General features: G+C 47.2%; 1 protein-coding gene across 1 annotated transcript; it reads right to left on the bottom strand.

Moving 5' to 3' along the window:
- Nucleotides 1–702: 702 nt before the first annotated feature.
- On the bottom strand, nt 703–13974 carry LOC109883498 (transmembrane protein 266). Its single transcript, XM_031831269.1, has 4 exons — nt 13864–13974; nt 6192–6378; nt 2505–2570; nt 703–2386 (listed from the first exon to the last, which is right to left on the bottom strand). Exons 1-4 carry the CDS (start codon nt 13951–13953, stop codon nt 1509–1511), a joined length of 1221 nt encoding a protein of 406 aa, XP_031687129.1. The 5' UTR covers nt 13954–13974; the 3' UTR covers nt 703–1508.
- Between the last annotated feature and the right edge of the window lie 96 nt (nt 13975–14070).

The following is a 14070-nucleotide window of genomic DNA, read 5'->3' as shown; positions in this document are numbered from 1 at the left end:
AAGTTTACAAAACATCTGTAAAGATTAAAGTGCACAGGATTGGCTAGCCATGTTCAGGCTGCAGATCTTTTAAAGAAAGGTTCATGCTACCAGCACTCCAATCTAAAACATCAACCCTCCATCACAGCTCATAATCAGATTCACATGCTTTTCCTATACTGTACCTCTTGGGATCCTTTAGGGCCATTCACCACCTATCCTCATACTTTTAATTCCTCCGTCATTTCTTCAATTGCCTGTTCTTGTATCTGGCTAGAAAATGCCAGGCTTGATATGGTTGATGTTCCTCTACTTCAATACAAACCTCTTTTTCTCTGTTATAGAAAGACAAAAGTATAGTAAGAAAGTGTCTGTTTATTTGGCACAGACAGTTTGTCCAGAGAAAGCACCCTGTGGCTTGGTTGTTAGAGCAGAGAGAACTGCACAGTTACAGTAGATAATACAAATAAAAAGAAAGCAAAAATATCACCCACTCCCACTCCCACACCCACTCCCACACCCACTCCCACACCCACTCCCACTCCCACTCCCACTCCCACACCCACTCCCACACCCACTCCCACACCCACTCCCACACCCACACCCACTCCCACTCCCACTCCCACTCCCACACCCACTCCCACACCCACTCCCACACCCACTCCCACTCCCACTCCCACTCCCACACCCACTCCCACACCCACTCCCACTCCCACTCCCACACCCACTCCCACACCCACTCCCACTCCCACTCCCACTCCCACACCCACTCCCACTCCCACTCCCACTCCCACCCAATTTAGAGAAATTCCATGTCAAATCTGTCTTGTAGTTAACATAGGAACACTTAAATAGGCTTGTTCTGTAAAGGCTTGAATATGGCCCATTGCTGGTTTTATTTCAAACTGTTTTGTTTCACATTTGGGGCCCCAAATGTGGGATTTCCTGATGATGGTTCTTTCTAGGCCCACAGATGTCTCCTCTGTCCTCATTGGGTCATTGTTGTGCAAATGGGGCATTATTCAAAGTCACCCCAAGATTGAGTTTGAGGAGGGCTGTGTCTGTCTGTCTGTCTCTGTCCGGAGCCCCACAGAGAAGGGAAGACTAACATGAGAGCGGTAGCCTAGCCCCAGATCTGTCTGTCTGTCTCTGTCCGGAGCCCCACAGAGAAGGGAAGACTAACATGAGAGCTGTAGCCTAGCCCCAGATCTGTTTGTGCTGTCTTGCTAACAGATGGTCTTTGTAACGCCAGGTTTGATCTTGGACCAGGCTCTGACTTTGTTTGAAGCATGAGGATTTGGAGAAGCCACGTTAGTCAGTTCTGTCTTGAGCTGTATGCTCTGTCCACTGGGATGAACTATTGCCCTTTTCACACTGTTGTGCCGACCCGAGCCAACCAGTGCTGGCTCTGACATATTCTTTTCACATGTCCTTTCCAGCAATGTTCAAACAACTATGGTGGATGCATGACCAGGCCAGCACAATGCAGCTCGGTTCGGCTTGGCTCAGCTCAGTAGTGTGAATCAACCCTATGTATCAGGCAGACGGCCCAGTGGACCATCAGCAGGGCCCAGTAGCCTATACTTCTCCTCCAAAGAGGACTCAGGAGAGCCGCCCTGCAGGTGGATGAGAGGCTTAGTCTGTAGGAGCACAGTGGCTGCGGCTCGGCCCTGTCTCTGGCCCCGGCTCTGGTACTGGTTCTCCTCCTGATTCTTCCAGTTGTAGATGTTGATTCTGTGCTCCAGCTCTGGGCTGGCCTTGGCTGAGCCGGCAGGACTGGGAAGCTTCAGGTTAACTGGGTCCACCAGGCCTTTCTGGGCCAGACAGGAGTCCTCAGACAAGGACGAGAGCAGCTCCTGGACTACCACGCTGGGGTCCCGTGGAAGGGGAGGCTGGGCTGAGGTCAGACCCAGGCCCAGAGGGCTGCAGTAGGGCAGGGACGAGAGCAGCTCCTGGACTACCACGCTGGGGTCCCGTGGAAGGGGAGGCTGGGCTGAGGTCAGACCCAGGCCCAGAGGGCTGCAGTAGGGCAGGGGGAAGCAGCGCTGGCCCTGGGTGTTGGAGTGCTCAGTGTTAAAGTCCCTGTCCTGGGTCTGCTTCTGGGACTTGTAGTCCAGATAAGGCCCCCGGGCCTTGGTATGGGCATTGTAGTTCCTAGCCTGGGTGTGGTAGTCCCTGGCCGTGGTGCTGCTGCAGTCCGTAGTAGACGAGCGCAGGGTGTGGCTGCTCAGGCTATGGGGGCGGGCCGTCAGACTGCTACTGGACAGTGATACGCTGGTGGAAGTGTCACTCACAGCGCTACTCATTTGCTCCACGCCCAGCAGAGGGTTGTTGTGGGCGGGGTAATGGGTCGTAGGGAGGTGGACATCGATGGCTGCCGTGGTGATGACACGAGGACCCCCCATGTCTGAAATGACACATCATCCAGTACATCAGACTGGGGAAGATACAGTAGGTATACAGCAGGGTTGCCCCATATACATTACCAGCTATACACTTTACCCAAGATCCACTAAGTCACTCACCACTACTTTGTTCACTGTAGTACTGGCTGATATAGTTGTTCATGTCGTCATGATGGACAACAGGATCTGGATAACAGATAAAAGAAGCATGATGAGGTTAAAGACCCAATCTGTATGATTTCAATGCACTGTAAACACAGTGCAAAGCAATCCCTAGATGTGGGAACAGTACATTTTACTTTTAGGTGGTGAGACATCTGACATCTTATCTATCCATCCAAGTCTACAGGTGCTTTACTGACTTAACCCTGGTTTCCAAATCACACCAAGATGGTGTTGTGAGGCTCAAGTACAGTAGTGAATGTGAGAGCAACCAGGCTTTGGTATAGAGTTCTCTTTGTGTCCTCAGCCAGACAGCCAGGGCCTCAGTGGTGAATGGTTCTGCCCTGATCTGCTCTTCAGTGTTCACTTGATTGGGCCTGAGCTCAGTGTTTGTCCACTGAGTGGTGCCCAAAGTACCCTGAGTGCCTGGGCCGATCCCCAAGGACCACAGCAGACTCTGACGGGTAATTTCATTTATTTTTCAGTGTAAAATATTAATCCAGGGAAGGGAGGGAGGGATGGAGGGTGGGGGGGGCACCCATGGAGAGGAAGCATTGCACTCACTAAAACACGACCAAGACAATCACTCAGTGATTAATAACACATGAGGATGAGGTCTCAGAGAGAAAGAAAGAAAGAAAAAGCGAGAAAGAAATAGAAAGAAAGAGAAAAAGGAAGGATGGACAACTCTCTCTCTCTCTCTCTCTCTGTTTCTCTCTCTCTGTTTCTCTCTCTCTGTTTCTCTCTCTCTGTTTCTCTCTCTCTCTCTCTCTCTGTTTCTCTCTCTCTGTTTCTCTCTCTCTCTCTCTCTCTCTCTCTCTCTCTCTCTCTGTTTCTCTCTCTCTGTTTCTCTCTCTCTGTTTCTCTCTGTTTCTCTCTCTCTCTCTCTCTCTCTCTCTCTCTCTCTCTCTCTCTCTCTCTCTGTTTCTCTCTCTGTTTCTCTCTCTGTTTCTCTCTCTCTGTTTCTCCCTCTCTCTGTTTCTCTTTCTCTCTCTCTCTCTTTCTCTCTCTCTCTGTTTCTCTTTCTCTCTCTCCCTCTCTCTCTCTCTCTCTCTCTCTCTCTCTCTCTCTCTCTCTCTCTCTCTCTCTCTCTCTGTTTCTCTTTCTCTCTCTCTCTCTCTCTCTCTCTCTGTTTCTCTTTCTCTCTCTCTCTCTCTCTTTCTCTCTCTCTCTCTCTCTCTCTCTCTCTCTCTCTCTTTCTCTGTCTGTCAGAGAAATTTAGGTAATTTAGTTTGGTATGCATGTGCAATACTTTGTGATGATCTGTAGGTACTGTAGCAGAGCCGTATTCACACAGCTCTGCTACCTTAAAGGAGACGTTTTCTTTTTTACAACCAAATCTCTATTTTTGATGTAAATGGCATGTTATAGAAGGGTCCAAACAGCTTTTTCCACGTTTTTCATAAACTTACCCCAAACAGAAAATCACTTCCTCATCCTCGTTGTGTAGTATGGGGGCCCCGAAAAAACACATTGTGGATAAAGTTCATAATGACACAATTTCACATGTACAACAGCCCTGCATCACTATACTGAGAGCTTTGCCATTTCTAAATGGACGTATTTGGGTATTTTGGGACCCCCAAAAAATTGGGACAAAAAGGATGAGGAAGTGATTTGCTGTTTGGGGTAAGTTTATCAAAAACACGTGAAATCACAAAAAAGGTGTCTGGACCCTTCTATAACATAAAAAAGAGAGATTCGGTTGTAAAATAAAACTTCTCCTTTAAGTGAGGTATTCACATAGAATTTTGGTACTTTGTCCTCTTTCCCCAGCAGTACAACACATAGAGAAGTTATGTGAACTTCCAAGAAGTTGATCTGAAAGCAATTACTGTGCTTTTCACCCACAACTCTGTGTGGTCAATTTGGTATGTTCCTCAAAATCTACAGCTGCTCTCTTGAGAAGTGACAAAACCACAAGTCCCTCGTGATCAGTAGACAAAATGTGTCTAACCTTTTCTACCTCCTTTTGAAACAAGCTTAGTTTTCAACAAGGAAATAGACTTCGCAGTAGAGTGCCTCAATTAGAATGAATGACACTTTGATGGCATCCCTCGGGCCAGAGGGCGGAGAGAGAGAGACGTGAGGAGTCCTAACCCAGTCCACGGTCTGTCCTTGCAGGACTGCCTGAAGCCTAAGTGCTCCTCCTGTCCCAATACTCCTTCCATGTTCTGGAAAAAAATATGCTTGTTCCTAAGAGCCAGATTTCCCACAATCCCCTGGGGGTGGTGGTGTGGCGTCTCCTGGTGCCCTATTGTGGTTTCCAGGTGAAGAGGAGCAGATGTTCACAGTGGCCCTCTCTCTCCTCAGACCTCAGAACAAGGCCCAATGCACAGATCACTCTGTACCTGAAACAGCCTGGCTGAGGTGGGGTGTGTGTGTGTGTGTGTGTGTGTGTGTGTGTGTGTGTGTGTGTGTGTGTGTGTGTGTGTGTGTGTGTGGTGTGTGTGTGTGTGTGTGTGTGTGTGTGTGTGTGTGTGTGTGTGTGTGTGTGTGTGTGTGTGTGTGTGTGTGTGCATGACTGCATGTGTGCCTGTGTGTGTGTGTGACGTTCTCCTAGAACATACTTGTTGTCCCCAGGTTTCATCACATCCTGAAAGCTTTTCTGCCCTCTTATTGATACTGCACTGCCTGCGGTCAGAGGTGTGGTGTGTGTGTTGTGTGTGTGTGTGTGTGTGTGAGGGGTGTTGTGAGTTACCGTCAGTGTTTTAAGAGGCTAGTGCCTGGAGACTAGCTCAGGGCTACTGCTGCTAGATCAGTTTGACACTGCTCTGACACCCCATTCACCTGATGTTACATTGGATGGGACTTTTTGTCCCACATAATTATGTACATACTTTATGTACAAACCTCTCTGCTGGTTCTGTCAGGATGCCTTTTCAACCATACAGACGAATGTAGAACTTTATTAAAATGAGTCACAGGCCTCCCGAGTGGCGCAGTGGTCTAAGGCAGTGCTAGCTCCTGGTTCGAGTCCAGGCTCTGTCGCAGCCAGCCGCAACCGGGGCGCACAATTGGCTCAGTGTCATCCGGGTTAGGGGAGGGTTTGGCTGGCAGGGATGTGCTTGTCCCATCGCGCACTAGCGAGCCAGGTATACGGTGTTTCCTCTGACACATTGGTGCAGCTTGCTTCCATGTTAATTGTGTCAAGAAGCAGTTGGGTCGTGTAACGGAGGACGCACGGCTCTCGACCTTCGCCTCTCCCAAGTCCGTACAGGAGTTGCAGCGATGAGACAAGATGGTAACAACCAATTGGATACCACAAAATTGGGGAGAAAAGGGGGTAAAAATAAATAATAAAATGAGTCAAGTTCATTGTTTTTGGTCTGTGGTGAAGTAATTCATAATTAGGATTTAAAGGTTTGTCTGCCTCTTGGAACAGCAGTATTCATCAGACTCAATATTCTTACATGTTCCAGAATATAGAAATACCCATGAAGTATATGAAAGAGCTAGTATCTATTTTATCTCATGGTCTGAGGATTATGGTATGGAGTATTACATACATACCGTTATAGTTAGGGACAGAAAAACTCTGGGCCCTAGTTTCCCTGGATGTGACATACACTACATGACAAAAGGGGTGTCCATATACGTTTGTATATATAGTGTAGCTTATAGGTACAGTATTGGCGAGTGTACCTGCTGGGGTCTCCCTGAGGACTCCATGTCCCTCATCGTCAGACTCCCCAGGGCCCTGGCTCTCCACCACCTGGTAGCTGCTCCTCTGTTTGCCCCACACATGGTGAATCTGCATAGCAGCCTCCTGCTCTGCAGCCAGGTCCAAGTCCTGCTGGGCCAGGTGGGCCCGGAGCTGTCTGATCTCAAACTGAGGGAGGGGGGGGGGGGGGGACAGAGAGAGACAGAGAGAGAGAGAGTTGGTCTGGAAAAGCCATACACACATGTATTCTTCTAGCTGAAATCTTGGTGTATTGATGTAACAATATGTCAGTGTTGACTAACCTAACCTTTTACTCCCAGACAGGCCCTTTCAGCATGATCCCAGGCAATCTGCAGGCTAAGTGGTTCTATTACTAGCTATAGGATCAATGCTTTCACTGGGGTTTCCTCTGGCCTGATGGCTCATATTGACAAACAGACTGTCAGATTACACATGAACTGTTTGTTTCTAGCATTACACTGAGGAGCCCATCATTACTGGACTGTTTTGTACAACAATGTGTTTCTATTGATGTACAGTTATGGCTTGTCCCTGTATTGATCTTGGGACCTTGAGTCTTTGAAAGAAATGTAGTCCTTTAGTTCAACTGACTAGAGGAGTGCAGTCATTAATCAATCAATCAAGTGTATTTATAAAGACCTTTTTAAATCAGCAGATGTCTCAAAGTGCTTATACAGAAACCCAGCTTAAAACCTAACAGCAAGCAATGCCGATGTAGAAGCAGAGGGGCGAGGGAAAACTCCCTAGAAAGGCAGGAACCTAGGAAGAAACCTAGAGGGGAACCAGGCTCTGAGGAGGGGGGGGGGGGGCAGTCCTCTTCTGGCTGTGCTGAGTTGAGATTATAAGAGACCATGGCCATTAGGGCCAGATCGTTCTTCAAGATGTTCAAACGTTCATAGGTGACCAGTGACAGTGGTAAAAATAACAACATGGAAAATATGTGTTGTTTACAACTATATGGGAAACATCTTTCCAAATATATTTTACTGTATTATGTTGCGTGCTTATGAGTATTGTGGGGTCATAATATCACAAGATCAACTTTTCTTGTGCCTGTTTATTACGGATTTGCAAATCATTGAATGTTGTAAAACAATTTGAAGAAACATCGTCTCTGATGTCTGTTGAAAATGCATTGGCTACACATTGAACACTTCTGTGAAGTGTTACTGCCCCCCTGTGGTAGCAATTGAAATAGCAGCCTCTGGAAACCTGAAACAGCCTCAAACACAACCCTAACCCAAGCGTCATGTCCACATCCTGCTTCAACCCTAACCCTAGCCTCAACCACAACCCTAACTCTAGTTTCATGTCCACATCCTGCTTCAACCCTAACCCTACTCTCAACCACAACCCTAACTCTAGCTTCATGTCCACATCCTGCTTCAACCCTAACCCTAGCCTCAACCACAACCCTAACTCTAGCTTCATGTCTACATCCTGCTTCAACCATAACCCTAGCCTCAACAACAACCCTAACCCTAGCCTCAACCACAACCCTAACTCTAGCTTCATGTCCACATCCTGCTTCAACCCTAACCCTAGCCTCAACACAACCCTAACTCTAGCTTCATGTCCACATCCTGCTTCAACCCTAATCCTACCCTCAACCACAACCCTAACTCTAGCTTCATGTCCACATCCTGCTTCAACCCTAACCCTAGCCTCAACCACAACCCTAACTCTAGCTTCATGTCCACATCCTGCTTCAACCCTAACCCTAGCCTCAACCACAACCCTAACTCTAGCTTCATGTCCACATCCTGCTTCAACCCTAACCCTAGCCTCAACCACAACCCTAACTCTAGCTTCATGTCCACATCCTGCTTCAACCCTAACCCTACCCTCAACCACAACCCTAACTCTAGCTTCATGTCCACATCCTGCTTCAACCCTAACCCTAGCCTCAACCACAACCCTAACTCTAGCTTCATGTCCACATCCTGCTTCAACCCTAACCCTAGCCTCAACCACAACCCTAACTCTAGCTTCATGTCCACATCCTGCTTCAACCCTAACCCTAGCCTCAACCACAACCCTAACTCTAGCTTCATGTCCACATCCTGCTTCAACCCTAACCCTAGCCTCAACAACAACTCTAACCCTCAACCACAACCCTAACTCTAGCTTCATGTCCACAACCTGTTTCAACCCTAACCCTAGCCTCAACACAACCCTAACTCTAGCTTCATGTCCACATCCTGCTTCAACCCTAACCCTAGCCTCAACACAACCCTAACTCTAGCTTCATGTCCACATCCTGCTTCAGCCCTAACCCTAACCCTAGCCTCAACCACAACCCTAACTCTAGCTTCATGTCCACATCCTGCTTAAACCCTAACCCTACCCTCAACCACAACCCTAACCCTAGCCTCAACCACAACCCTAACTCTAGCTTCATGTCCACATCCTGCTTAAACCCTAACCCTACCCTCAACCACAACCCTAACCCTACCCTCAACCACAACCCTAACTCTAGCTTCATGTCAATATCCTGCTTCAACCCTAACCCTAACCCTAGCCTCAACCACAACCCTAACCCTAGCCTCAACGCAACCCTAACTCTAGCTTCATGTCCACATCCTGCTTAAACCCTAATCCTACCCTCAACCACAACCCTAACCCTAGCCTCAACCACAACTCTAACTCTAGCTTCATGTCCACATCCTGCTTAAACCCTAACCCTACCCTCAACCACAACCCTAACCCTACCCTCAACCACAACCCTAACTCTAGCTTCATGTCCACATCCTGCTTCAACCCTAACCCTAACCCTACCCTCAACCACAACCCTAACCCTACCTTCAGGTCCACATCCCAGTTCAAACCTAACCCTAACCTCAACCTTAACCCTAACCATTACCATAGCATCATGTCCACATGCCGGCTCAACCGTAAACCACAGCCCTAACCCTAATCCTACCTTCATGTCTAAATATCTATTGCTCGGCTACACAGCTGATGCCTGCTGGACTGTTTCAATAACGCAGTACTTAATTTTGTTTATCTGTCGGCCCCAGGCTCTAACTCAGGCCCTGTGTGTAGCTAACTGACCCTCTCTGCTCATTCATCGCCATTTACCTGTTGTTGTTGTCTTAGCTGTTGTTGTCTTAGCTGTTGTCTTAGCTCTCCCAATCAACACCTGTGATTGCTTTATGTCTCTCTCTAGTGTCAATATGCCTTGTATACTGTTGTTTAGGGTAGCTCTCATTGTTTTATTTTACTGCGGAGCCCCTAGTCCTGCTCAACATGATTCAGATAGCTCCTTTGTCCCACCCCCACACATGCGGAGACCGCACCTAGCTTAACTAGAGCCTCCAGAGATGCAACCTCTCTCATCATCACTCAATGTCTAGGTTTACCCCCACTGTACTCGCACCCTACCATACCCTTGTCTGTACACTATGCCCCGAATCTATCCTACAACACCCAGAAATCTGCTCCTTTTATTCTCTGTTCCCAAAGCACTAGACGACCAGTTCTGATAGCCTTTAGCTGTACTCTCATCCTACTCCGCCTCTGTTCCTCTGGTGATGTAGAGGTTAACCCAGGCCCTGCAGTGCCCAGCTCCACTCCCATTCCCCAGGCGCTCTCATTTGTTGACTTCTCTGCCAACCCTGATGTCCGAGCCGTGTCTGAATCCTGGTTTAGGAAGGCCATCAAAAATTCTGAAATTAGAGATAGCCTGCAGAGTTCTGTCATACTATCCAGGTCTATGCCCAAACAGTTCAAGCTTCTACATTTAAAGATCCATCTCTCCAGAAATATGTCTTTCACTGTTGCCACTTGTTATAGACCCCCTTCAGCCCCAAGCTGTGCCCTGGACACCATATGTGAATTGATTTCCCCCCATCTATAGTCAGAGTTTGTACTGCTAGGTGACCTAAATTGGGATATGCATAACACACCGGCCTTCCTACATTCTAAATTAGATGCCCTCAATCTCACACAAATTATCAAGGAACCTACCAGGTACAACCCCAAATCCGTAAACATGGGCACCCTCATTGATATCATCCTGACCAACTTGCCCTCTAAATACACCTCTGCTGTTTTCAACCAGGATCTCAGCGATCACTGCCTCATTGCCTGTGTCCGTTATGGGTCCGCGGTCAAACGACCACCCCTCATCACTGTCAAACGCTCCCTAAAACACTTCAGCGAGCAGGCCTTTCTAATCAACCTGCCCGGGAATCCTGGAAGGATATTGACCTCATCCCATCAGTCGAGGATGCCTGGTTGTTCCTTAAAAGTGCTTTCCTCACCATCTTAAATAAGCATGCCTCTTTCAAAAAAAATGTACTAAGAACAGATATAGCCCTTGGTTCACTCCAGACTTGACTGCCCTTGACCAGCACAAAAACACTCTGTGGCGTACTGCACTAGCCTCGAATAGTCCCCGCGATATGGAACTTTTCAAGGAAGTCAGGAACCAATACACACAGTCAGTTAGGAAAGCAAAGGCTAGCCTTTTCAAACAGAAATTTGCAGCCCTAATTCCAAAAAGTTTTGGGACACTGTAAAGTCCATGGAGAATAAGAGTACCTCCTCCCAGCTGCCCATTGCACTGAGACTAGGAAACACTGTCACCACTGATAAATCCACGACAATCGAGAAATTCAATATGGCTAGCCTCTACGGCTGGCCATGCTTTACACCTGGCTACCCCAACCCCGGGCCAACAGCTCTGCACCCCCTGCAGCAACTGGACCAAACCCCCCGCTTCTCCTTCACACAAATTCAGACAGCTGATGTTCTAAAAGAGCTGCAAAATCTGGATCCATACAAATCAGCTGGGCTTGACAATCTGGACCCTCTCTTCCTGATATTATCTGCCACCATTGTTGCAACCCCTATTACTAGTCTGTTCAACCTCTCTTTCATATCGTCTGAGATTCTTAAGGATTGCGAAGCGGTCGCGGTCATCCCCCTCTTCAAAGGGGGAGACACTCTAGACCCAAACTGTTACAGACCTATATCCATCCTGCCCTGCCTCTCTAAAGTCTTCGAAAGCCAAGTGAAAAAAAAGATCACAGACCATTTCGAATTCCACTGTACCTTCTCCGCTATGCAATCTAGTTTCCGAGCTGGTCACGGGTGCACCTCAGCTATGCTCAAGGTCCTAAACGATATCATAACCGCCATCGATAAAAGACAGTACTGTGCAGCCGTGGCCAAGGCTTTCGACTCTGTCAATCACCATATTCTTATCGGCAGACTCAACAGCCTTGGTTTCTCTAATGACTGCCTCGCCTGGTTCACTAACTACTTCTCAGATAGAGTTCTGTGTGCCTGTTGTCCGGACCTCTGGCAGTCTCTATGGGGGTGCCACAGGGTTCAATTCTCGGGTTGACTCTTTTCTCTGTATATATCATCAATGATGTCGCTCTTGCTGCTGGTAATTCTTTGATCCACCTCAACGCAGATGACACCATTCTGTATACTTCTGGCCTTTCTTTGGACACTGTGTTAACTAACCTCCAAATGAGCTTCAACACCATACAACACTCCTTCCGTGGCCTCCAAATGCTCTTAAATATTAGTAAAATGAAATGCATGCTCTTCAACCGATCGCTGCCCGCACCCACCCGCCCGAAAATAATCACTACTTTCGACGGTGCTGATATGTGGACAACTATAAATACCCAGGTGTCTGGCTAGACTGTAAACGCTCCTTCCAGACTCACATTAAGCATCTCCAATCCAAAGTTAAATCTAGAATTGGCTTCCTATTTCACAAAAAAAGCCTCCTTCTCTCATGCTGCCAAACATACCCTCGTAAAACTGACTATCCTACCGATCCTTGACTTTGGCGATATCATTTACAAAATATCATCCAACACTTTACTCAGAAAATTGGATGCAGTCTATCACAGTGCCATCCATTTTATCACCAAAGCCCCATATACAACCCACCACTGCAACCTGTATGCTCTTGTTGGCTGGTCATCGCTACATATTCGTCGCCAAACCCACTGGCTCCAGGTCATCTATAAGTCTTTGCTAGGTAAAGCTCCACATTATCTCAGCTCACTTGTTTGACATCATTGGAAAATCAAAAGAAATCAGCCAAGACCTCAGAAAAAATGTGTACACCTCCACAAGTCTGGTTCATCCTTGGGAGCAATTTCCAAATGCCTGAAGGTACCACGTTCATCTTTACAAACAATAGTACGCAAGTATAAACACCATGGGACCATGCAGCCGTCATACCGCTCAGGAAGGAGACGCATTCTGTCTCCTAGAGATGAACATACTTTGGTGCGAAAAGTGCAAATCAATCCCAGAACAACAGCAAAGGACCTTGTGAAGATGCTGGAGGAAACAGGTACAAAAGTATCTATATCCACAGTCAAATGAGTACTATATCGATATAACCTGAAAGGCCTCTCAGCAAGGAAGAAGCCACTGCTCCAAATCCACCATAAAAAAGCCAGACTACGGTTTGCAACTGCACATGTGGACAAAGATTGTACCTTTTGGAGAAATGTCCTCTGGTCTGATGAAACAAAAATAGAACTGTTTGGCAATAATGAAGAAAAAGGAGAAAGCTTACAAGCCGAAGAACACCATCCCAACCGTGAAGCACGGGGGTGGCAGCATCATGTTGTGGGGGTGCTTTGCTGCAGGAGGGACTGGTGCACTTCACAAAATAGATGGTGTCATGAGGGAGGAAAATTAGGTGGATATATTGAAGCAACATCTCAAGACATCAGTCAGGAAGTTAAAGCTTGATCGCAAATGGGTCTTCCAAGTGCACAATGACCCCAAGCATACTTCCAAAGTTGTGGCAAAATGGCTTAAGGACAACAAAGTCAAGGTATTGGAGAGGCCATCACAAAGCCCTGACCTCAATCCTATTGAACATTTGTGGGCCGAACTGAAAAGGCGTGTGCGAGCAACGATGCCTACAAACCTGATTCAGTTACACCAGCTCTGTCAGGAGGAATAGGCCAAAATTCACCCAATGTATTGTGGGAAACTTGTGGAAGGCTACCCAAAACATTTGACCCAAGTTAAACAATTTAAAGGCAATTCCACCAAATACTAATTGAGTGTATGTAAACTTCTGACCCACTGGGAATGTGATGAAAGAAATAAAACAATTAATAAATCATTCTCTCTACTATTATTCTGACATTTCACATTCTTAAAATAGTGGTGATCCTAACTGACCTAAGACAGGGAATTTTTACTATAATTAAATGTCAGGAATTGTGAAAAACTCAGTTTAAATGTATTTGGCTAAGGTGTATGTAAACAAGAACTGTAAATAAGAACTTGTTCTCAACTGGCCTACCTGGTTAAATAAAGGTTAAATAAATGTAATTATTATTAATTTAAAAAAGTCCTGGTTCAACCTTAGCCCTAGCCTCAACTATAACCTAGCTTCAACCAAAACCCTAACCCTAGTCTCACCGCTATCTGTGAGGTGATGGTGCGGGGACTTACTGCCTGCTCCTGGCAGATCTGTGAGGTGATGGTGTGGGGACTTACTGCCTGCTCCTGGCAGATCTGTGAGGTGATGGTGTGGGGACTTACTGCCTGCTCCTGGCAGATCTGTGAGGTGATGGTGCGGGGACTTACTGCCTGCTCCTGGCAGATCTGTGAGGTGATGGTGCGGGGACTTACTGCCTGCTCCTGGCAGATCTGTGTGAGTCGTTCCAACTGCTCCTCCCTGACAGCCTTGATCTTCTCACACTGCAGGATCTCCAGCTCCATCTCCACCTTCACCTGCAACACATAGGCTGAGAGAGGGAATATATAGTTAGAGAGAGGGAAGAGACAGAGAGAAAAGAGATAGTGAGAGAAGAGACAGATAGAGAGGGAAGAGACAGG

This window comes from Oncorhynchus kisutch, linkage group LG8 (genome assembly GCF_002021735.2).
Source record: "Oncorhynchus kisutch isolate 150728-3 linkage group LG8, Okis_V2, whole genome shotgun sequence".
Classification (NCBI taxonomy): domain Eukaryota; kingdom Metazoa; phylum Chordata; class Actinopteri; order Salmoniformes; family Salmonidae; genus Oncorhynchus; species Oncorhynchus kisutch.
This window is presented reverse-complemented; position numbering and strand designations above follow the sequence as displayed.